At 45.0% G+C, this 21,398-nt stretch overlaps 1 protein-coding gene across 4 annotated transcripts; it reads left to right on the plus strand.

The window, feature by feature from the left end:
* Window positions 1-1,986: 1,986 nt before the first annotated feature.
* On the plus strand, window positions 1,987-20,909 carry GZF1 (GDNF inducible zinc finger protein 1). Of its 4 annotated transcripts, XM_004754108.3 has the most exons (7): window positions 1,987-2,188; window positions 7,347-7,601; window positions 13,107-14,505; window positions 15,843-15,937; window positions 17,507-17,674; window positions 18,221-18,378; window positions 18,747-20,909. In XM_004754108.3, the coding sequence occupies exons 3-7, from the start codon at window positions 13,130-13,132 to the stop codon at window positions 19,095-19,097; spliced, it is 2,148 nt and encodes a 715-aa protein (XP_004754165.1). In that variant the 5' UTR covers window positions 1,987-2,188; window positions 7,347-7,601; window positions 13,107-13,129; the 3' UTR covers window positions 19,098-20,909. The 4 variants fall into 4 exon arrangements, with proteins under 4 accessions (XP_004754165.1, XP_012912499.1, XP_004754167.2 ...); XM_013057045.2 differs by lacking the exons at window positions 1,987-2,188; window positions 7,347-7,601 and adding an exon at window positions 7,628-10,349 and having other exon boundaries at window positions 18,793-20,909; XM_004754110.3 differs by lacking the exons at window positions 1,987-2,188; window positions 7,347-7,601 and adding an exon at window positions 7,631-10,349.
* The last annotated feature ends 489 nt before the right edge of the window (window positions 20,910-21,398 follow it).

Consider the following 21,398-nt stretch of genomic DNA (forward strand, 5'->3'; position numbering starts at 1 on the left):
AAGCTCATGCTCAAAACCAATGAGATCATGACCTGAGCCAAAACCAAGAGTCAGACACTTAACCAACTGAGCCACCTAGGTACCCCTCAATTAATCTTTTTTAACATGTAAGACAGTGTGATGGGCCGCTTGGCAACTTTCAATAAAAGTCCAACAGACGTGAATCACTAGTACTTTTCATTCATCATAGTGATAATGAACCAAAACATTTTGCTGTACTCCATGTTGGTTAGGGTCCAGGGAAGGGAGCATTCCTGCCCAGTTTTGGGGGATGCTGATTGGTGCAGGTTCTTCTGAGGGCAAGTGACATTTCAAACACACTTACTTATCTTTGTAGTTCCATTTCTATGTGCAGTTACCGTGGGTTTGAATGATGTGGGTCCACTTAAACATGGAGTTTTTACATTACAGGACTGTAAATGCATTCTCTCTTATAATTTTCTTAGTGTTTTTCTTTTCTCTAGCTTACTCTCTTGAAAGAATATAGTATATAATACATATAAAATATGTGTTAATAAATTATGTTATCATTAAGGCTTCTGGACAACAGTAGGCTATTAGTAGTTAGGTTTGGGGGTGGTTAAAAGTTGTATGTGGGGGGGCCTGGGTGGCTCAGTGGGTTAAAGCCTCTGCCTTCGGCTCAGGTCATGATTCCAGGGTCCTGGGATCGAGCCCTGCATTAGGCTCTCTGCTCAGCAGGGAGCCTGCTTCCTCCCCCCCCCCTGCCTCTCTGCCTACTTGTGATCTCTATCTGTCAAATAAGATAAATAAAATCCTAAAAAAAAAAAGTTTTATGTGGATTTTTGACTATAGAGGGGTCAGTGCTCCTAACCCCCTGTTACTCAAGGGTCAACTCTATGAATATGTTGCAGATGGCCATAAACACACACATCTTCATACAAGATAATTAATCATAGCAGTCTTTGCGATAATCATGAAAAATCTCAAATGTCCAACACGAAGAGATTCAGCAAATTATAATATTCCCACAGAATGGATTATTGTGCAGCCTTGAAAATAATGAGGCAGACTTGTACATGGTATGAAGGACATGAAATCTTGGAGATAAAAATTTAAAATCTTTGTAGTATATTAACAATAGTTATTACAGGCAGTGCAGTCAACATTCCAAGAACTATTCAAGGTGTTTTGCACTATTTCCAACCTCTTTTTACAGTTGAGAAAATTGATTTTCATGTTTAAAAAATGAGATTCCTTTTAGGCTTGCGCTGTATGTGCGGGCTTTCTGGAAGGACTGGCAAAAACTTAACAATAAGTTAAGTTCATGTAAAACTTAACAGTAGCTGTCCGGGTTTGGATTTTAGGGTCTTAATGTAGGGACAAGGCATTTGATGTATATTCTCTCAGACTCTCCATTTTTATAGTATGCATGTTTTGTTTTTTCGATTAAAATCTCATTTAAGAATTAAAAGTATGTTTTCGTAGGCAGGTGTAAAAGGCATTCAAGTTGCAGGTATCCACGATGAGAGGCCTCCCCGCTCGCCACAGAGCAGCCAACCCGAGCCTGACCTAGCGCAATGAAGTCTCTAGGTAGATGCTTCACTGAAACATATTGGGGTCTCAAAAAAAAATACACATTTAAAAAATTTAAAAGTCACCAATTAACCTTGTGAGAAGTAACTTAAAGTTCTAATGATCTGCCCAAATCTACAGCGGGTGCTAAAATTCAAACTTTGACTGACCCCCAAATTATGTAGATATGCTTCATTTCATCTGGAATAAGCCACTTCTTGGTCTTCGGAAGCCTGGGAATACAAACGTTAAGAAAATCACCCAGTAGGCGGCGCCGTCGTTCCTTCCCGAGAACCGCCAGGCCGCCAGGCTCTGGGTCGCCGCGGCCTCGACGCCTGACTACTATCACCTCGCTGGTACTCGGGGACCCCTGCAAACCGGCGCCCTTGCCCGCAGCCGCCCTCTGAACCAAGAGCTCCCCCACCTTAGCGGGACTTCCCGGGTCTCGGGATGGCGCCAACATCATCATCCTGCGACCACCGAGGACGAACTGGAAGGCGGCCTGACAGCACCCGCGGCGGCGCGCCCACGTGACCCAGCGCCCTAGCTCCGCCGTCTGCCCTCGAAGGAGCCCTGAAAAGGAGAGGTCCCGGCTGGGAAGGGCAGACTTCCCGACAGCCAATGCGTGGTGAGCCGCCTGGCCCTCACTTCAGTGGTGCGTCTGGGAGTCCGTGCGGGGCGTGGCCTGGACTGCGGGGTGGACTCGGGTGGCGCCGGGTGAGCGGCTGGGCGTGGCCTGGTGGGCGGAGCCGAGGCGGTCGCGCGCGTCTCCCCAGTGTCGAGTTCCGTACGGTTCCTTATCTAGTTTTATAGATTTGTTTTTTAAATCAGATCATTTCTTATGAGAATAGTGTAATCTCCTTTACTCATTATGATAAAGTGAGCATTTCCCCAAGGTTTTCCAGTTTTACTGGAAGTAATAGCTGACAAAATTCCATTTATAGCATACTTTATAAATGTATACATTGTGTAGTAATTACCACTAGTTCCAGTAAATAATTTTAAACGTTACTTCAGTGACTGCATAATAAACCAATGCAAATTATTCAGTCCTCTCCTTGTGGGTAAGTACTCTGTTTCTAAACTTTTAGTAAATGCACTCCAGTGAGTGCCTTTACGTGAAAATTGCTCACCTCCGTGTATTTCTTCAGGATAGCTAACGGGTAAGGACAGTTCCGTGAATAGATAGATTTTGTTTTTCCTAACTGACCCTGAGATTGCATTCCCCATGGATACTTGTGCTGCATCAAACGTTGTGTTTAACCTTGGGCAATTTATCTAGATATTGGTCTGTCATTTTTATACTATTTCATTTGTCAGTGAAATCTCTGCTATTTGTACACCTGTATTTGAATTGTCTGTGTTCTTTGCTAGTTCTGTTTTGGGTTGTTGGTGTGTTTTTTTTTCTTATTGATTTCCAAAAATTCTGTAAAGAAGCTTGACATAATTTCTACCTTTGAACCTGATTATCTGGCATTTCTAAAGGGAACTGAATATAAAATTTATGATAGTCATATCTGGTTTCTTCACTTGGTCAAGCACTAGAGTTATTATGACACCCAACTGAAGAAGTCTTTCTGGCAATGAATGCTAACTATCTTACCTGGAATACAGAATCCTAGCTGCTCTTGTCCACACATGTTGTTGCTGTTGTTTTAAAGATTTTATTTTTTTTTGACAGAGAGAGAGAGAGAAAGAGAGAGAGAACATAACCAGATGGAATGGGGGAGAGAGAAGCAGCACCGAGCAGGGAACCTGATTCGGGGCTCCATCCTAGGACCCTGGGATCATGACCTGAGCTGAAGGCAGATGCTTATTGACTGAGCCACCCAGGCACCCCCACATATGTTGTTTTTATGTCTATTTAGACTTCTAGCAGATTCTAACGTCATGTGGTGTTTTAAATACTTACATGAGATTCTTGATAGTAAGATTGCAGTAGTGTTACAGAAAGGTTGTCCTTTCTGTCATGAAGTGCAGTGTGCCAGGCACAGTGGAAGCCATACTAGGGGAAGCCCTATGAATGTGGGTGCTGTGGAGAGCTGTGCAGCTTCTGTAGTGAGCTGCCTGCAACACTCATGGTAGGGACACGTGTGTGTGTGTGTGTGTGTGTGTGAGAGAGAGAGAGAGAGAGAGAGAGAGAGAGTCTGTGTTTACAGTAAGTTACAGCAGGTTTTGTCAGGGTTTAAACTTCCAGTCACTTTGACTTACTATTGGAATTGCTTAATAAATAAACAGCAAAAAAGATAAGATGTTTATTTTTTTTTTTTAAGATTTTATTTATTTATTTGACAGAGAGAAATCACAAGCAGGCAGAGAGGCAGGTAGAGAGAGAGGAAGGGAAGCAGGCCCCCTGCTGAGCAGAGAACCCGATGTGGGACTCGATCCCAGGACCCTGGAATCATGACCTGAGCCGAAGGCAGCGGCTTAACCCACTGAGCCACCCAGGCGTCCCAAAAAGATAAGATGTTTAAATGGCAGATAGAAACATTTGCTTCATCACCAGAGAGCTGAGACTTATAATTTGATTTTAGAACCTGCAGGTTGGACTCTTATTTTGAACCTTACAGTAGGCAAGTGAATGAATTATCATCTAATGTTGTATTTATAAGAAGTTGAACTTTACCAGACATTCATTTGAAGATATTCAAAATATAAAATACATAAAAATATAAAATCAAATTTTAATAACAACCGTAAGAATTTTTACATTGTAATATAGATTCATTAAAAAGGAAACATCTTTCAATTGTAGATTTGAATGCAGTGTAATGGACTCATATGAGAAAATGTGACACATATTCCAAGAAGTAGTGGTTTGAAAACTTTGGAGAATTAATTGAGGCCATGATTTAATAGGTTTTCTGTCCCGAGAGTATATCTTAGTGGCAAGGATTTTCAGATAGGGTCAGAAAGTGACAGTTAAAATGGGGGGTGGGAGGCAAGGGCAAGGTCAAGGTAGTTAGAGGATATGGAATGGTAGATTAGTCCATGCTCTCCAGAGATACAGTAGCTAGATGTATTGAGATAAATAAAGAGGAGATTCATGACAGGAATTGGGTCATGCAGCTCTGGAGGCCAAGCCCCACACTCTGCTGGCTGCAAGGTGAAAAGCAGTAAAGCCAGGGAATCATTCAGTCTGAGGTCAGAGACCAGTGGTGTACATGCTGGAGTCCAAAGGCCCAAGAACTAGGAGCTTTGAGCTCTGAGGGCAGAAGATGGATGTCTTGGCTCAAGAAGAGAGAATTGGCCCTCGCTTTGCCTTTTTGTTCCACTTGGGCCCAATGGATTCGATGATGCGGCCCACATTGGTGAAGGTGGATCTTCTTTATTCAGTCTACGGAACCAAATGCTAGTTTCTCCTACCCCTGCAGACACATGCAGAAATACTATTTTACCAACTATTAGAGCCTCCCTTGGGCCAGTGAAGTTGGAACAAAATTAACTGTCACACATCAGATAAGACCAGAAACTAGAAAAATTGAGGGGAAGAAAAATCTCAGTTGTTGAATGGGGAATTTTGTTTTACTGTAGAATTCATCCTTTTTCATTTCCATAAAGAAGGCTGCTACTTGCTCTTCAGCATTTCTCCTGCTGAATTTATGGTTACCTGTCTCCTTACCTTGATCTGGAGGCCCTCCACATGACTCTTTTCACATCACACGCTTCCTTTTATGATCTTAGATAATCTTACTCAGTCCTCTCTGGTCTGTCTCTGGATAATTATAAGATTTCTTTGGTTCTGTCATTCTGTAGTTTCATTATATTGTGATTAGATATAAATTTATTTTTATCCATCCTTCCCAAACCTGAGAGTTTCTTTATTTAGTTCTGGAAAATTACCAGCCAATATTTCTTTGGCTCTTGCCTCTCAGTCTTTCTTCCTTCTTCAAGTCCTACTGGGAATATACTAGACTTTATTATTCTTTCCTCCATCTTCCTTAACTTCTCTTTATTATCTCCCATCTGTGTCTCTACTACATTCTTAGTAATATCCTTAGGTCTGTTTCCAGCCCAGTAATTCTTCAGCTGTGCCAAATCTGCTGCTTACCTCAACGCAGCTTTTTATTTCAGTGAGTATATTTAACTTTCAGATGTTTTATTTAGTCCTGTTTCATATCTGCTTATTCTTTATCTTATTCTCGCATATTTAAGTCCTTCTTTTGTTTTAAACAATGTGAACATATTTATGGTGGAATCTGAGAGTCCCAGTAAAGTTTTTACAGGTCCAACATGCTGATGTTCCACCGCTGGCATCCACTTGCTCAGGAATCTTGCTCCCTTGTCCGTCCCTCCAGAGCAGTTTTACATTAGCTTCTACGGGTGCTCCTGGAATGTTTCTGGCCAGAGATCAGGCTTTCTGTTAATTTCCAAGTTAACGGGTTCCCAGGTCTCAGGGGAGCATAACTTGAACAACAACTCCATGTGCATCTGCAGGCCCATATTTATAAATCTTCAGGAGAGACTTTTACACCTCTAACTCAGGAAAAACTCAACAACTACTTGATTCTCTGTGCTAATAGATTTTGTTTTCTCTAAACTATTGTTTTCATTGAGGGTGTGGTTCTCAGCTTTCTGAGGCTCAGCTTTATGCAAGGTTTCACTCTTCTTACTTTTCAGACTCTGTGTGTGTGTGTGTAAATCCAGACTCCTAGCTCTATTATTAAGACCAGACCCACAGCCCCTTCTAGGGCAGTGCAGCTCCCACAACAACAGGCTTCATATTGAGCTCCCTCTTTATTTCTGGACCCCAGAAATTTTCCAGATTTCTTGCAAACTTGGCCATGAATTCAAACGACAGCTGCTATATTTAAGCTACCATTTCTAAGGATTTGTAGCAGGACTGTCAAGTTATTACATAGTTGGCTCTTTTGCTGGAATTTTTCAAATCTTATTTCTACAGCCTAACTTGGGAAAGATCTTTGGCTTCTGGCAGGGTCAGCAATTCAAGGTGACACATACCATTCCTTTTGCTTCACTTGCGGGAACAAAGTGAGCTTATAATGTAACTAAAGAGACCCTGCTGGTGATCTGAGTGACCCAGTAACTACTGTGTGGGAAACAAAAGACCAAGTAGAGAAGTGGCCACATGTCTGCAGTCAATAATGGAGCATGCACACTGACTGAACACATGTTACATGGTAGAGAGGAATAAGCATGCCTTCTTTATCTCCTTTTACTTTATTTTTACTGAAAAATAAGACACAAATACAGAAAACTACATAAAACAAATATTAAGCTTAGTAACAGACCCACTTGTAACCACCACCCAGGTTGAAACAGATGTGCAGCCACTCCAGCACCCTGTCCTGTGCCCACCCCAGTGTAGAGCCACTGCTCTACACCCAGGAGGTCTCTGAATGGTACGTGCCATTTTCTTGCCCATCTCTGAGGTTTTAGGCTCTCCCCCAAGGAATTGCCATGTTTGGACACTAAATACCAAGGGGCTGGCACCACTAACCTACTAAAGCACATTCTTTTAGTGTGTCTAACACCACAGTGATGGGAGATGTTCCCAAGGCCTCCACCTGTCCAGGGGCTCTTAGAGAGGCATGCACTGACAGACTGGGTGAGCTGTTTGCCTCAAATCCTGTGGTTAAGAAGGAGTAATTTTTTTTTTTTTTTAAATCCGGAACCCACCGGTCTCTCATCAGCCGGTTTCCCCCTTGAGTCTTGATCCCCACATAGGGGATGTGAGCTGTGCATTATATCTCATTCCAATGTTTACCTTATTTCTTACCTTATTTCTTATAGTTTCCCAGTTCATGTAAATGAGTGTTTATTCACTGCAATTACATCTTGTTTTTCTACAGAGAAATACATGAATCCAGACAAGACAAAAACTGCAGCCAGTGTGCTGGGTGGTGGTCCCACTTAACCAGCTGATCAGGGGCAAGACACGATGAAATAGATGTACCTGGAGGAACACAGGGGCAGCATCAGATCCTGGATCAGCAGGGGCCAATCACAGGGAATCTGCTGGCTGTGAAGAGGAGGGAGAAAATTCATTTAATGCAAATTTGAAGAAGAGAGAAAAGATGAAAATGATGATGGAGAAGAACATGGAGGTCAGTTCATCTTAAGAATGCTCTTTAGGACATATATTTCCCACACTGTATGTTAAACTTCCTCTGAGCAAACTAAATTTGCATTGTTCTTTCTGTAGATAAAGCTTTATGGCTTTTTTCCCTTTGGCTACCAGGAATCTCAGAGCCACATGTACAGCCTGTTCTGGACACTGTAGGTGCTCTGGGCACCATCTCTGCACTTGTGTTCTTCCTGTCCTCTCTATATTTACAAGTGTTTCCTGAGCTTAAAATCAGCAGAAGAAAACCCAAGAGAAAAGACTGGCAGATCAGCAAGAATTTTAAAACCTCTCCATGAAAAAGGAAAACTCCACACTAACTGAGACAGTGTGGTACTGAGGATAGTCCTGTGGATCAACTGAACAGAAACCAGAAGTAAATGGTGGCATTCAGTCAAATGATTCTTGACAGGAAGGCCACACAGTTTAATGGGGAAGAATAGTCTTTCCAACAAATGTTGGGACAACTGGATAATCTCCTGCAGTTAGAATTAAGCAGGACCCCTACCTCATATGTATACAGAAGTTAACTCAAAATGTATCAAATTGAAATGTAAGAGCTAAAACTTTTGGAAGAAAGTAGGGATAAATCATCATGACCTTGAATTAAGCAACAGTTTCCAAAAGCAAGAAAGAAATAAATTAGACTGGAGTCCCTCAGAGTTAAAAACCCCTGTGCTTCAAAAGATACTATCCAGAAAGTAAAAAGAAATACTTACAAGATATATGTGATAAGGGACTTTCATCTAGAATATAAAAGTTTATAATAAAAAGAACAATAACTAAAAAAATAGAGGATCTGAATGAATAAAAATTTCTCCAAAGGAAATACACAAATGGCCAAAAAGCAATGAAGATTTAAGTGAGGATGCAAATCAACTTTTAGCAATGTAAAATAAAATCATAAAATAAAAAATTATTCTGGATCTGGGGCCACAAGTGAAAATTGTGTTCATACCAATTTCCTGGAATCATGGACTACAAAAAGGAGTGTGCCTAAGCAAAGATGCCTCTCTTTCACTCTTCAAATACTGACTTAGTACCTAGTATGTGTGGGAAGCTGGCTCCTGTTGAGATAAAACGGAAAATAAAATCTTCTCCCCTAATCTCTATAAAAGTAGTAAAGAAAACACTTTTTAAGGCGTATTATTGAATACGCCTTAAACCAGAATGTAACATGCATCACAGGCAATTGACAAGGAAAGAAATCTCAGCCTTTTCATGTTAGCTAACTAGGTACAATCTGTCTCAATGTACAGTAATAACTAGTGCTCCAGTAGACGACTAGACACTACTACTGATCACACATAGTTCATGCTCTCTACTTGGTGAGTGGGATGACTATCTAGGTCATCTACTTGGTTTATCTCATACCTTTATGACAGGAGTTAGTTGTGCAACTTTGGAACAAGGCGCCCTTTAAAGTTAGTCTCCTAGGAAACTGGGAGATTGGGCGCTTTCTCTCTGGATGCTTACACTGCGAACAGATGGCTCCGGGAGCCCTTGAACACAGCTGTTCTAGGTTCTGGATCATAAAGCTGACTCAGGGCCTAGCTAATCTTCAGAAGGAATTAGGTACATCTCAAAGAGAAAATACTTACAATGATCACTTTTCTAAACTACTTGCTCAAAAAGGGGAGGAAAATATTTTCAACAGAAAGTTAAGCGTCTGATTTTTAATCTGCGTTTTATAGTCCTACAAATTACCGACACACCGTGAGGGTAAGACCCCGCCCAGTGCTACACCGGCCACAGTGAGCAACAGGATCTCGCAAATCTTTAGCCATTGGCTCGCAGCAGGAAGTCAGGCCGGATTAATCGAGAACTGGAAGTTTAATTTAAGGCGAATCTTCCAGAACAGGATTTTGATTAAGAGTGCACAAGGATGCATGGAAGCAGCAAGGTTTGGGGCTGAAGGATTCAAAGATGGAGCATGGATTCTTTCCACCGAAGGGCGGCTGGGTCTTTGGGAAGCTCCACAATGAGCACTCAAACCACGTGCGTGGCCGCAGACTCCCGGGACCCTACACGGTACGCTGAAGCAAGGTGAGAGGTGGGGTCTCGTGGCTCTTGAGCCGGGGCCAACTCTGGCGGCGACCCTGCGGGAAGAATGCCCGCCGAGCACCCCGCCCCTAGCCAACCCAGTCCTGCAGCACGTGGAAGCGCTTTGTCAGCCACCGGCCAGTCTCAGGACGCACGCGGAAAGCCAGCTCCTTCCCGGTGCCAGCCGCCGTCGTAGATCCTCCCCTTCTTCGAGTGGCGGACAACGCACCGGACTACGTGTAGCACCCGGACTACAAATGCCACAGGCCGGCAACCGAAGACAGGCCCGAAAGTGACCACGCACCCCTCCCCCACTCACGTGACCTTCTGGGGCTGGCCCGGCTCCGCCCCCGCCGCGCCAAGAGCAGCCACGGAACCGCCTTCGTTGTCTTCTGCGCAGGCGCAAACCGTGACTCGCTGCTGGTGACGCAATCCAGCATGGACTTGGGCTCCAAGCATCAGTCGAATCACGTAACTCTGCTCGAACGGCCTCCGCAGTCAGACGTGCGCGCGCAGTCCCCACCCCTAGACACGGGAGGGGCGGGGCCGTCTGGGGGCGGAGCGGGCCGGGGCGGCCAATCGGCGGCGCCCGCGCTGTTGTCCCGCCCCGCCCAGCCAGCCGTCGGTCCCCGGGGGCCTGGTCCGGTGGACGCGCGGTGGCGGCGGCGGCGGCAACGCCGGCTGGGAGGTGAGTGTGCGGCCCACGGGTCGTCGGGGCTTCTCGCCCCAGCCGTTGCCTCCCGACTTGTCCGGGCTTGGCGAGTGGGCCGGCAGCGCGTGCCTTCCTGGAGAAGCGGCGGACCTCGGGGGCGCAGGAGCCTCGGACGGCCAGGGTCGGGGTCCAGGCCCGATCTCGCGGGCGCCCTGGATGCCCCCGCGGCCCAGCAGGCACCGGATCCGTTTGCAGAGGGAGCGTGTGTCCCTTGGAGGTGTGCGGGTCGGAGGGGCCGAGGGGGCGGGGGCGTGCGCCATCCAAGCGAGAGGCCGACCGGACGCGGCCGGGAGGGATTGCCGCACCTTCCTTAGTGCGGAGGAGCCGCGGAGAACGGCCGGCGGGAGGGAGATGCTCGGACACAGAGGTGCGGCCGGGCGCCAGCCAATTACAGTGGGAGATGCAGCTGTCACCCAGGCCAGAGGATTCCCGTCGCCATGATCACTGTCTTCCCTTCCTGTGCTCAGACAGGATGGGAAATCGCACTCAGCAACCACTTTATTGATTGACTCAGAAATCTCTGTTCGCCGCCTGTAGGTTCACACGTCTGCTTGAGGGCCCGGTTGGCAGAGGTTTGGGGCAGTGGAGGGCTACTGGGGAGGATGGGCATCAGATTGAGAGAGCCCTCTGCAGCCATTTCTCCGGCGCTGGGGCTGAAATCAGTGACGGTCCTTGGCCAGTGTACCGCTCCTTCCCTGCCTTATCCATTTGGGCTTGGTGGGCGTTCTCAGTTGACTGTGGGGTGTCTTCGGGTAACTGTTCAGGCCTCCTGGATGTTCTAGTTACAGTTGAACTCTCAGAGGGCAGTCTTTTTCGTGTTTTGGGGTGGCTGGTGGTTGTAGGAAGCCAGCTGTAGCCCCAGGTCCTGGAAACAGTATCACTGGTGGGACTGGAAAACTGGGTAGAGGTGAGGATGGTTTTCCAGGAAAGATGAAGACAAGTTCTGCCCTAGACATGTTGAGTCTGAGGCAACATCTAAGATCTGGCTGAAGGGGGATAGAAGGAGGACGGGTACTTTGGACAGGGGTGGAGATTTAGGAGCCAAAACATTTGTAGATTCTACAAATGAAGGTAGATTCTAGAGCATAGGGTTGGAGTGCATCTTGAGGAAGCACATAGGGAGTCTGAGGAAAGAGTAGTTCCAGTAAAGAAGTGACCTGTGCTGGTGTAGGGGGCCACGGAAGCCAGGAAAGGAGACCTTGGGTAGGGAGTGAAATCTGCAGTTTCCAGTCATGGAAAGATCTAGGGAGGAAAAGCAGCTCTTTGCATTTGGCACTGCTTAGGTATGCTGAGCAGTTTCAGTGTGAGTCTGGAGTCCCTGGCTCAAGCCCCGGCCCAACCACTTAATCTTGTCAGTTCCTCTTCTGTGAAATGGGGAAGGTAATAGCGACAATAGCACCTAGGCCTCATGTATGGGAAGCCAGTAGCAAGTAGCTTACAAGCCACAGGTGAAGCTGTAAGCACTTGACATGTTTGTACTGGAGCCTCATGGGCTCTGCCATCTTTCTACAGAGGAGCAGACTGTGGTTCAGAGAAATTAAGTTACTTGTTCAAGGTAGCACAGCTTGTGAAGTTATTCTCAAAGAGTAACAGTAATTCAATTATGAGGTGTCTAGGAGTGCTGGAAATGGCCATGGATTATGGACTATTTTATCAAGTTTTCCTTGTGGAAAGTAGTTATAGTTGGTTGTTTTCTTTTCTTAAGATTTTATTAATTTGTCAGAGAGAGAGAGCATGCGCCTGTGTACAAGCAGGGGGAGCAGTAGGCAGAGGGAGAAGCAGGCTCCCCACTGTGAGAGGAGTGGGATGCAGGGCTTGATCCCAGGATTCTGGGATCATGACCTGAGTTGAAGGCAGGCATTTAACCAACTGAGCCACCCAGTCTCCCAAGTTGGTTGTTTTTTTTCTTATTTTTATTTTATTTTTATTTCTTTTTTTTTTTTTTAAGATTTTATTTATTTATTTGACAGACAGAGATCACAAGTAGGCAGAGAGGTAGGCAGAGAGAGAGAGGAAGGGAAACAGGCTCCCCACCGAGCAGAGAGCCAGATGCGGGGCTCGATCCCAGGACACTGAGATCATGACCTGAGCCGAAGGCAGAGGCTTAACCCACTGAGCCACCCAGGTGCCCCTATTTTTATTTCTTTATGAGAGAGAGAGAGCACCAGCATGGGAAGGGGCAGAGGGAGAGGGATAAGCAGACTCCAATGTGGGACTCCATCCCAGGACACTGAGATCATGACCCCAGCCAAAGACAGTCAACCAGCTGAGCTACCCAGTCTCCCCAGGTTGGTTGTTTTCAAAGGCAGACATGATCCTCTAAGGTTTGGTGGCCATGTGTTTTAATTATTTGATTTCCTGGTCAAAGAGATAGACGTTGTTGTTGCTGTAAATTCTATTATAGTTTTGAGGTGTGTCTATAAGCAAATTAGAAAATGATCTAGCTAAGCAGATTACTGCTGTAATATATTTCATTAAGTATGACTTTGGTTAATTATGTTTATCATTGGGAGAAATCATAGTAATTTTTTTTTTTTTTGGTGCATATACTACCTTAAGAGGGTGCATTAGGACTTCACTTTAGAACTCACTAAGAAGTAGCGTGACTTATCTCTTTAGATGAGGAAAGCTAGGTTTTGTTTGTTAATCAGTTGATATCCTTTAGAGAACTGAAATAATCTTGACTTTTAATCCTTTTGCTCAGGCATGAATAATTTTTGTTTCTGTTTTCAGATCTGTTACACGAAAGAAGAAACATGGAAAGTGGTGCGGTTCTGCTGGAATCCAAATCCTCACCATTCAACCTTCTGCATGAAATGCATCAGCTACGCCTTCTTGGTCACCTGTGTGATGTGACTGTCAGCGTGGAGTACCAGGGCGTCCGTGAAGAGTTTATGGCTCATAAAGCTGTGTTGGCAGCCACCAGCAAATTCTTTAAGGAGATGTTCCTTAATGAGAAGACTGTAGATGGTACGAGGACTAACGTTTATCTAAATGAAGTACAAGTTGTTGACTTTGCCTCATTTCTCGAGTTTGTGTACACTGCAAAGGTACAGGTAGAAGAAGATCGGGTGCAGCGAATGCTGGAAATGGCTGAGAAACTAAAATGTCTGGACTTATCAGAGACTTGTTTTCAGTTGAAGAAACAGATGTTAGAATCTGTACTTCTGGAGTTGCAGAACTTCTCTGAGTCTCAGGAGGCAGAAGGGAGCGGTAACTCCCAAGCTGCTGTTGCTCCTGACCCCAGGGCAAGTTCCCCAGGGGACAGTCCTCTCACTAATGGCCTTGGGGATTCCTCAGATCCCCTAGTAGAGACAATCAGCAATGGCGTGTTGCCAGATATGCCCCTGAAGAAGTCCAAGGAGAAACCTGACAAGAAAAAAGATGCAATCAAGCCTCCCTACCCCAAAATCAGAAGGGCCAGTGGAAGGCTGGCTGGAAGAAAGGTGTTTGTGGAAATCCCTAAAAAGAAATACACAAGAAGGCTGCGAGAGCAGCAGAAAAGTGCCGAGGACGACATGGGGGACTGCCAAAGCCCCGAGGATCCCAACCCAGAGGCCATGGGAGCAGAGGTGGAGCCCATCACAAAGCGTGAGGAGGGCGGAGTGGGAGTGGAGGCAGCCCAGGAGCTGCCAAAAGCAGGCAGTAGGGAGGGCGCAGGAGGCGTGGAGGAGGAGGATGACGAGGAGGAGGAGGGCGAGAAGAGGAAGAGCAACTTCAAGTGCACTATCTGTGAAAAAGCCTTTCTGTATGAGAAGAGCTTCCTGAAACATATCCGGCACCACCATGGGGTGGCCACTGAGGTGGTTCATCGCTGTGACACGTGCGGCCAGACCTTTGCCAACCGCTGCAACCTCAAGAGCCACCAGCGCCATGTGCACAGCAGCGAGCGCCACTTCCCATGCGAGCTGTGCGGCAAGAAGTTCAAGCGGAAGAAGGATGTCAAGCGGCACGTGGTACAGGTGCACGAGGGTGGTGGCGAGCGCCACCAGTGCCAGCAGTGCGGCAAGGGCCTGAGCTCCAAGACAGCGCTGCGACTGCACGAGCGGACGCACACAGGCCACAAGCCCTATGGCTGCACCGAGTGCGAGGCCAAGTTCTCGCAGCCCTCGGCACTGAAGACCCACATGAGGTAGGGCCGGGGCCACCGGCCAGAGCCACTGCGAGGGTGCTCTTTGCCTGCCATGTGGCCCGTTTGTGTTCTGAGGATGGGGTTGGGGAGAGATCGAGGTCGTTCCAGGGTTTGACCAGTGTGGCTATGTCTGCAGATGTTCCACTTCTTAATTTGTGGCCTCTAGAAATTGGGGGTCTGCTTTGGGACGTCTGTGAATTCTCTTTCTTGGTGGAAGTGCCTCTTCTTTATTCAGCCTTCCTACAGGCCCTGGGCTGATGGCTATCCCCCTCACCCTGTGCCCAGTGCCAGCACAGAAGCCTGGACATGAAACCCAGACCCTGACAGTCTTGTCGCACGGCCACTGCAGGCCAGGCTTTCCCAATCCCAGAGTAGCCTCTGGAGCTTACCATGCCTGCCATGCTTATACTTGAGGGCCAGTTGGGCTAATGGCCTTCATTTCTCTTTTCCTTACTCTTCATTTAGAACTTGGACCTGTGACCAGCTGGTCCCATGGTCCCATTGAAGATCTCAGTGAGAGGACTCTTAGGGCTTTAGGACCCTCCTCTGGTTGTAGGTGTTCGTTCTCGGGGCTTGGAAAGTGCCACTGGTTAGTCTAACCTTCAGAATGAGGACAGTGTCTTCTGTTCATAATTTTTGACCTGTAGGTGGAGTACACTGGTTTTTATTTTTTTACTTAAAAAAAATGATTTCCTTCCAGTGCTGTTTATGCTTGAAATCCAGAGAAGCAGTTTCTCCTTTTCTAGACCTGCCATCATCAGGCTGGGGCGTCTTTGGGGTGGTAGCATGGTGTTCATTTTCTTTTTACTCTGTGATCAGTTAAAACCTTGACAGGAAGCACACAGTGAGTCGTGGTTGATGGCTGCTTCATCCTAGTTGTGAAACTCAAATGCTGATGCACGTTCCTTAGAAACCAGCTTTTTTCAGCATTTTGAGAACCGTTCTTTCTGGACTGCTCATGTCGTCTTAGGAATCGTTGGTAACGGTTTTGATCACATGGTGTTTGGTCAGCCGTAGTCCCCAAGGTGTTTGTGGTCAATTACTGTGATGAGGAAGCTTTGCAAATACTGCATGGTACTATTCAGTGGTGAAGAGAGGGAGCAAAGGCGAGTGTCTGCTGGCTTGGGCCCTGCAGCGTCCCCTGGGGAAGCACAGCAGCCGCTGGCCTCCAGCAGAAACGAATTTGGGGATCGAGGTCATGGGCCTGTGTACTTCCCCTTCAGCCATTCTCATTTGGTCTCTTGGAATAACCATCTTTGCAGGCTAGAGTGGAAATTATATTGCAAAGTGAGCTTTGAGATACATCCTAAGTTATCATCTGAATGTTGTACTTTCAGAATTCATACAGGGGAAAAACCTTTTGTCTGTGATGAATGTGGTGCAAGATTCACTCAGAACCACATGCTGATTTATCATAAAAGGTGTCACACAGGTAAATACTCAATGCTGTTGTGATTGAATGTCTTTCTAGCTGTAGAAGAAACTGACATTTAATTTAGAAGTTGGCATCTACTAAAGTGGTGCAGGCTAAGGCCGTGATATAGCTTTTCCATCTCGAAAGTGAGCAAAAACAACTCAAATATGCCCATGGCTCTCTGGTGCTGGCATGCTCGTGGTGGCAGCCGTGCACACTGGGCAGTAGGAGCTGGCACGTGAGTCTTACATATCAAGAGGTATGAAACAGTTCCTACTGTTCTAGCCCCAAATTCCATTTCCAGGAATCTGTCTTAAAGCAATTATCCAAAATATGGGAAAAGCTATATGTTCTCATCCCGCTTCTTGCTCTCCGTAATAACAGAGCATTGGAAACAGCCTGATGGTCCAACCACAAGGAAGTGGTTCAGTAAACTGGTAAATCCATCCCTTCTCGGCACTTGATGGGGCCACTCCCAGGGCTATGAACGTTATGAAAAACACCTGTGCTTGGATATGGATTTGAAAATGTACAGTTGTGCACACAGCTAATGCCAGTTACATTGAAAACCTGCACATAGAAGACTAGATGAAAATAAATTGCTATATAATATATTAGGAGGTGGGATTATCTCATTTCTATTTTTCAAAATTTTGTGATGTGATTTTATTATGTGAGGGAGAAAATTCAGGTTGACTCTATTCAAACTGAGCACAGCCATCCTGAGGTTCAGAACCTTAGTGTATAGGATGTAGAATCTAACTGTCATACACTGCTGTTACCATACTGATCCAGTTCTTTCTTGCTTGCATTTAAAAATTTTTAACTCTAAAGACTGCCATATGAGCCTCAAGTTCACATGCAGGCAAGGCAGAGCTGAGGCATTTAATGATGAGAATTATTGACACCCTGAATAAGAATTGGTGCCTGATGGAAGATTGGGGATGGAGGTGAGGTCAGGTCACACTGAAGCATTAAGTGAGAACTGGTCAGTTGATGAAAATATTAATGTATTCACGGTCTGTTAAAGCCAGTATTTTTATTTTGATGTTTGTAAAGTCAGGGGCACACCTAATGATCAGATGAGTCTGATTTGTGGGATTAAAAGACTAAAACTATGCAACATGAAGTAGAAACATTTTTCTCCTGTTCTGTAAACCAGCCCAGGTTTGTTGGAGTTGCTGCCCCAGAACAGCGGTGCATATGTATCCATATAAACTTCCTCTCCTCTCAGGGGACACTTTGGTTCTGATAAAGTGCCACACCAGTGCTCCTTGGAAAAATCCAACAATTCCCCCAAACAGATTGTAATATTAATTTCTTGTTTGGAATGACTAAATTTACAAAATTTGGGCCAACTAATGATCTAATTCTAGGCTAGTGGAACCCTTCTTAGGATTCCCAAGGATATTTTACCTGAACTTGCAGGAAGTAGCAGGCATCCTACACAAATAGATGTTTTAGGACAGTTTCAATGTGAAGATGTCACGTGCTGTGACTTCATATGTGTTCTAGAGTGTGGGCCAGCTCGTCGAGGGTTCTGGTGCTTGTAGCATTTCTAACTTTCTGTCTCACCTTTTCATGTAGGTGAAAGACCTTTCATGTGTGAAACATGTGGCAAGAGTTTTGCTTCTAAGGAGTATTTAAAACATCACAATAGAATCCATACTGGATCCAAACCCTTTAAATGTGAAGTTTGTTTCAGGACTTTTGCCCAGCGGAATTCACTCTACCAGCACATTAAAGTCCATACAGGTATGGCTGGCATGTCTCTAGGGAAGGGGAGTTCCCTAGTGTGGCAAGGATAATGTCCCAAAAGTTTTATGTTTACTAGAAAACTATCAGAATTTAGCATTGTTTTGTGTGTCATATAGCATTTTAAAATTTCTGAGTTTCTAGTTTCTGGCTCTCACAAACTGGAAAGGTAGGAGTGTTTGGATGTGGATGTGGATATGTGGACATTTTAATACTTTCAGATTAGAATTTGGAATAATGGTCCAGATATATTAGTGTACACACACACAAATTCAGTTATTATGGGACTTGGAATTTTATATTCCGTTACTGTGGAAAACAGGTTTAGTTCTGTAGATGTAGTACCTGCTTTTTAAACTCCCAGAAGTTTAGCATAAACTCCTGATATCACAGGAGTAGAGTCAGTCGACTCTTGAGTTGTTCCCAGCATAGCCTTCTGACTGCTGCTTTCCAGTGGTCTCCTAGGAGCATGATTCCAGAGCATACCAGAATTCAACACAGTAGGCTGGAGAATCAACCAGTGACTTTTTTCTCTTCCCATCTCAGGGGAACGTCCTTATTGCTGTGACCAGTGTGGGAAGCAGTTCACCCAGCTCAACGCTCTCCAGCGTCACCATCGCATCCACACGGGGGAGAAGCCATTCATGTGTAACGCGTGTGGGCGGACATTCACTGACAAGTCCACCCTGCGGCGGCATACCTCGGTAAGCAGCAGCACAGTTTCTGCATGACAAATCACTGGTCCCAGGTGCACGTAACTCTAGACAGAAATGCCGGCCATCATTCCATAGGGTCATCGTAGAAGACGACAGTGGGCCTTTCCTTTTCAGGTTTTCTCTGCAGGGAGCACATTCACAGTGTGAACGAAGAACTGAGTCTCGGGTCCCCAAGAGCACAGTCTATGACACGTGCTTCTTAACAGTGACAGTGGTGGTAGAGAAATAGTTGGCCATTAGTGGAAGGGTATTTTGCCATGGTGGAAACTAAATTGAAGTTGAAAAGAGACCACTGTTGTAAAAGATGTACTTGTTCAGAGACATGTTGTGACTTCTGTTTTGTGTTTGATTTGTAGATACATGATAAGAATACTCCATGGAAGTCTTTCCTTGTTATTGTAGATGGCTCACCCAAGAGCGATGACACGCACAAGACTGAGCAGCTGGATGAAGAATATACGTCATCCAAACTTTCGGATAAATTGCTGTCTTTTGCAGAAAATGGCCATTTTCACAACCTTGCCACAGTCCAAGGCAGTGTGTCCACAGTGCATGAGAACAGTTCTGCAGACCCAGCCTGCAAGTCGGACGATTGCGTGGTGTCTCAGGACACACTGCTGGCCACTACCATCAGTGAGCTCAGTGAGCTGACTCCACAGGCAGACACGATGCCAACACAGCTTCACTCGCTGACCAACATGGAATGAGAGCTTTGGTGCCTGCCAGGCAGATCCTACGCTGCGTCTCCGCATGTGTGATTGCTGTATGCAGGTTCATGTCAGGGGCTAAGACGAATTGTCTGCGAGCAGAGTGGGCAATACCTTCTGCACATTTTCCTGAATCTCTGCTAACTTGCACGTCTTTATCAAAGCATTTTTAGAGCTTCCCCTTAAAAAATCCTAGTCTGCATGATCTCAGCTATGCTTGATCGACAAAGCAGTTAACATGACCTCACTGGATCCTGGTGCAGGTCGTATGCATAACGCTTGTCCTGATGTGTAGGAAGTTTGGACAACTATGGAAATGTAGAATACAGAGCCCTGGCCCAGCTCATGAAGTTTATGTTAGTGATCTCCCTGGTCTCTCAGCCTGCCTTACCCCTCTGTGTGGGTTTAGTTTCCTGATAATTTTAAGCTATTTTTCTACCAAGCTGAAAGAAAACTGGGACCATGTATTTTCAGCTCTTTGCTGTTGAACAGAAGCAAGTCGATTTGCTTGGGGACCCTTGAGTTGGGACTGAAGAAATGGATGGTTGCATTCATTCTCTTCCACCTCCTGTCTGTAGGCACTAAAAAAGGAATGACAATTTGAACACTTGAAAAATAGCTTTCTGTAATCTGTACTCACAGCACATTCACAGCTAGGAAGTTGGCCGTAGAGTGACTGCTGAAATGAAGTGTAGCTGTTGGGTTTCATTCCTTAAGTCTGATTAGGTAAAAGCTGTCCTACCAAAGATTCTAGCAGCAAATGGTGTAGTGTTTTTGCAGAAGTGTAAAAAAGTAAAGTAAGAGGCTTTAGAACACTTGAAACACTGTGGAGTCCTTTTATTCACAAGTAGCAATGAGGTGATCTGGCAAATCTTAGAACACAGAGTGTTAGTATTTTTGGCTAGGTTTTCCTGACTTAACTCTGTGACTTTCAGAAATGCAGAATTCCTCTTTTATATATCAAGAGCTTGAAACAGGTAAGTAGTTCCCTCACATTTCTTTCCTTGGGAACATGTGAGCACATAAGCAGAAGGGACCAAAACCCTTGGAACTTGTCTTTGATTATGCCTTAAGAGTAGATTGTGAAGAACCAGGAACTTTGCCTTCAGTGCTCCTGTGGCTGGCTCATGCTGGCCTTCTGCTTAAAATGAATTTGCAGTGAAGTTAATTCTTTATTTGCTAAGCCTGATTCTTGGTTCCAGTGGCTTGGATGTGTGGCTGCATGCTAAGTGCTTTGACTCACATGTAACCCTAAACATAATAATTTAAAGAGAGAACCCGAAGAGTTTTTTTGTTCACTAGTTGTTTTCCTTGTATTTTAATTTATTAAACTTGCTGTGAAAACATGTTCACTTTCTAAGAGAAAGGTACTTTATCCTAAGTTCCAGGATGAAGATACAGCTGTACCATGCCAGAAACTAATGTGGGAAGACTCTCCCTAAATGCTTATTTTGTTTTAACTTGTAACATGTTAAGTAAATACTAAAACCACTCTAAGATGTTTTAGGTGCTGATAACATGTTTCACACTTGCTCTTGAAGATGGCAGTACTGAATTTTCAGTGATGACAGTGTATCCTGGTTGTGTTTACAGAACAGCAACAGTGAAACTGTCACACAAGCATTTTACTTTTGGTAAGAATGAGCCTGCCCAGCTGATGTACTGTTTCATGGAATAAAGTCCTCTTAATGGAAGGAATTTAAATAATACATTATTTTGTTACCTACTGGAAGAATTTTTGTCTTGAATTTGTTTCTTTAGAATTCTACAAAAAAATTGTTTAATGTGTTAATAAATGTTTGCTTTCTAAAATGTTTTGCATATCTAAAGTTTATTTCTACTGTTAGAATCTAGGCTCTGTAGAAATAAGATTCTTAACTGGAACAAGTATAATTCTCTTCCATTTCATGGGCAATGAAATGTAAAATCAGGGTGTGTAGTCCTAGGATTGTCTATGTAACTGGACTGCATATTTACGCCAGATGTGAAAGCCTGGTGGTAAGGGACGCTGGCCTCCTGTGAGGGACGGCTTACTACCTGTGCAGTTGGTGCTGGGGCAGAGGCAGAGAGGCCTTTTCAGTGTGATGTGACAGGCTCCGTCACAGCTATGTCTCCAACTAGACCCATTTCTGTCCTTACCAGGAAAGTAAGGCTGCCCCTGAGAGCAGAGAAATGCAAAAACCCTGCAGAAAATCCAGCACAGAGGGATTTGTGGGGTGTCATGATTCCTCTTCATCCAAGTACAGTCTTGCTGAGAGAAAACAAGGCTGCCCTCTGAGTATATCGGTCCCAAAAGTGTAA

Source organism: Mustela putorius, unplaced genomic scaffold, assembly GCF_011764305.1.
Source record: "Mustela putorius furo isolate JIRA1106 unplaced genomic scaffold, ASM1176430v1.1 tig00000253_pilon_pilon_pilon, whole genome shotgun sequence".
NCBI lineage: Eukaryota > Metazoa > Chordata > Mammalia > Carnivora > Mustelidae > Mustela > Mustela putorius.

Bases quoted from the DNA above. Each gene is read 5' to 3' on its own strand.
- GZF1 (XM_004754110.3), top strand. From the start codon at position 10,100: ATGGACTTGGGCTCCAAGCATCAGTCGAATCACGTAACTCTGCTCGAA. The intron at 14,506-15,842 runs GTAGGGCCGGGG...TTGTACTTTCAG, and splicing joins GCACTGAAGACCCACATGAG to AATTCATACAGGGGAAAAAC. The intron at 18,379-18,746 runs GTAAGCAGCAGC...TTTGATTTGTAG, and splicing joins CCCTGCGGCGGCATACCTCG to ATACATGATAAGAATACTCC.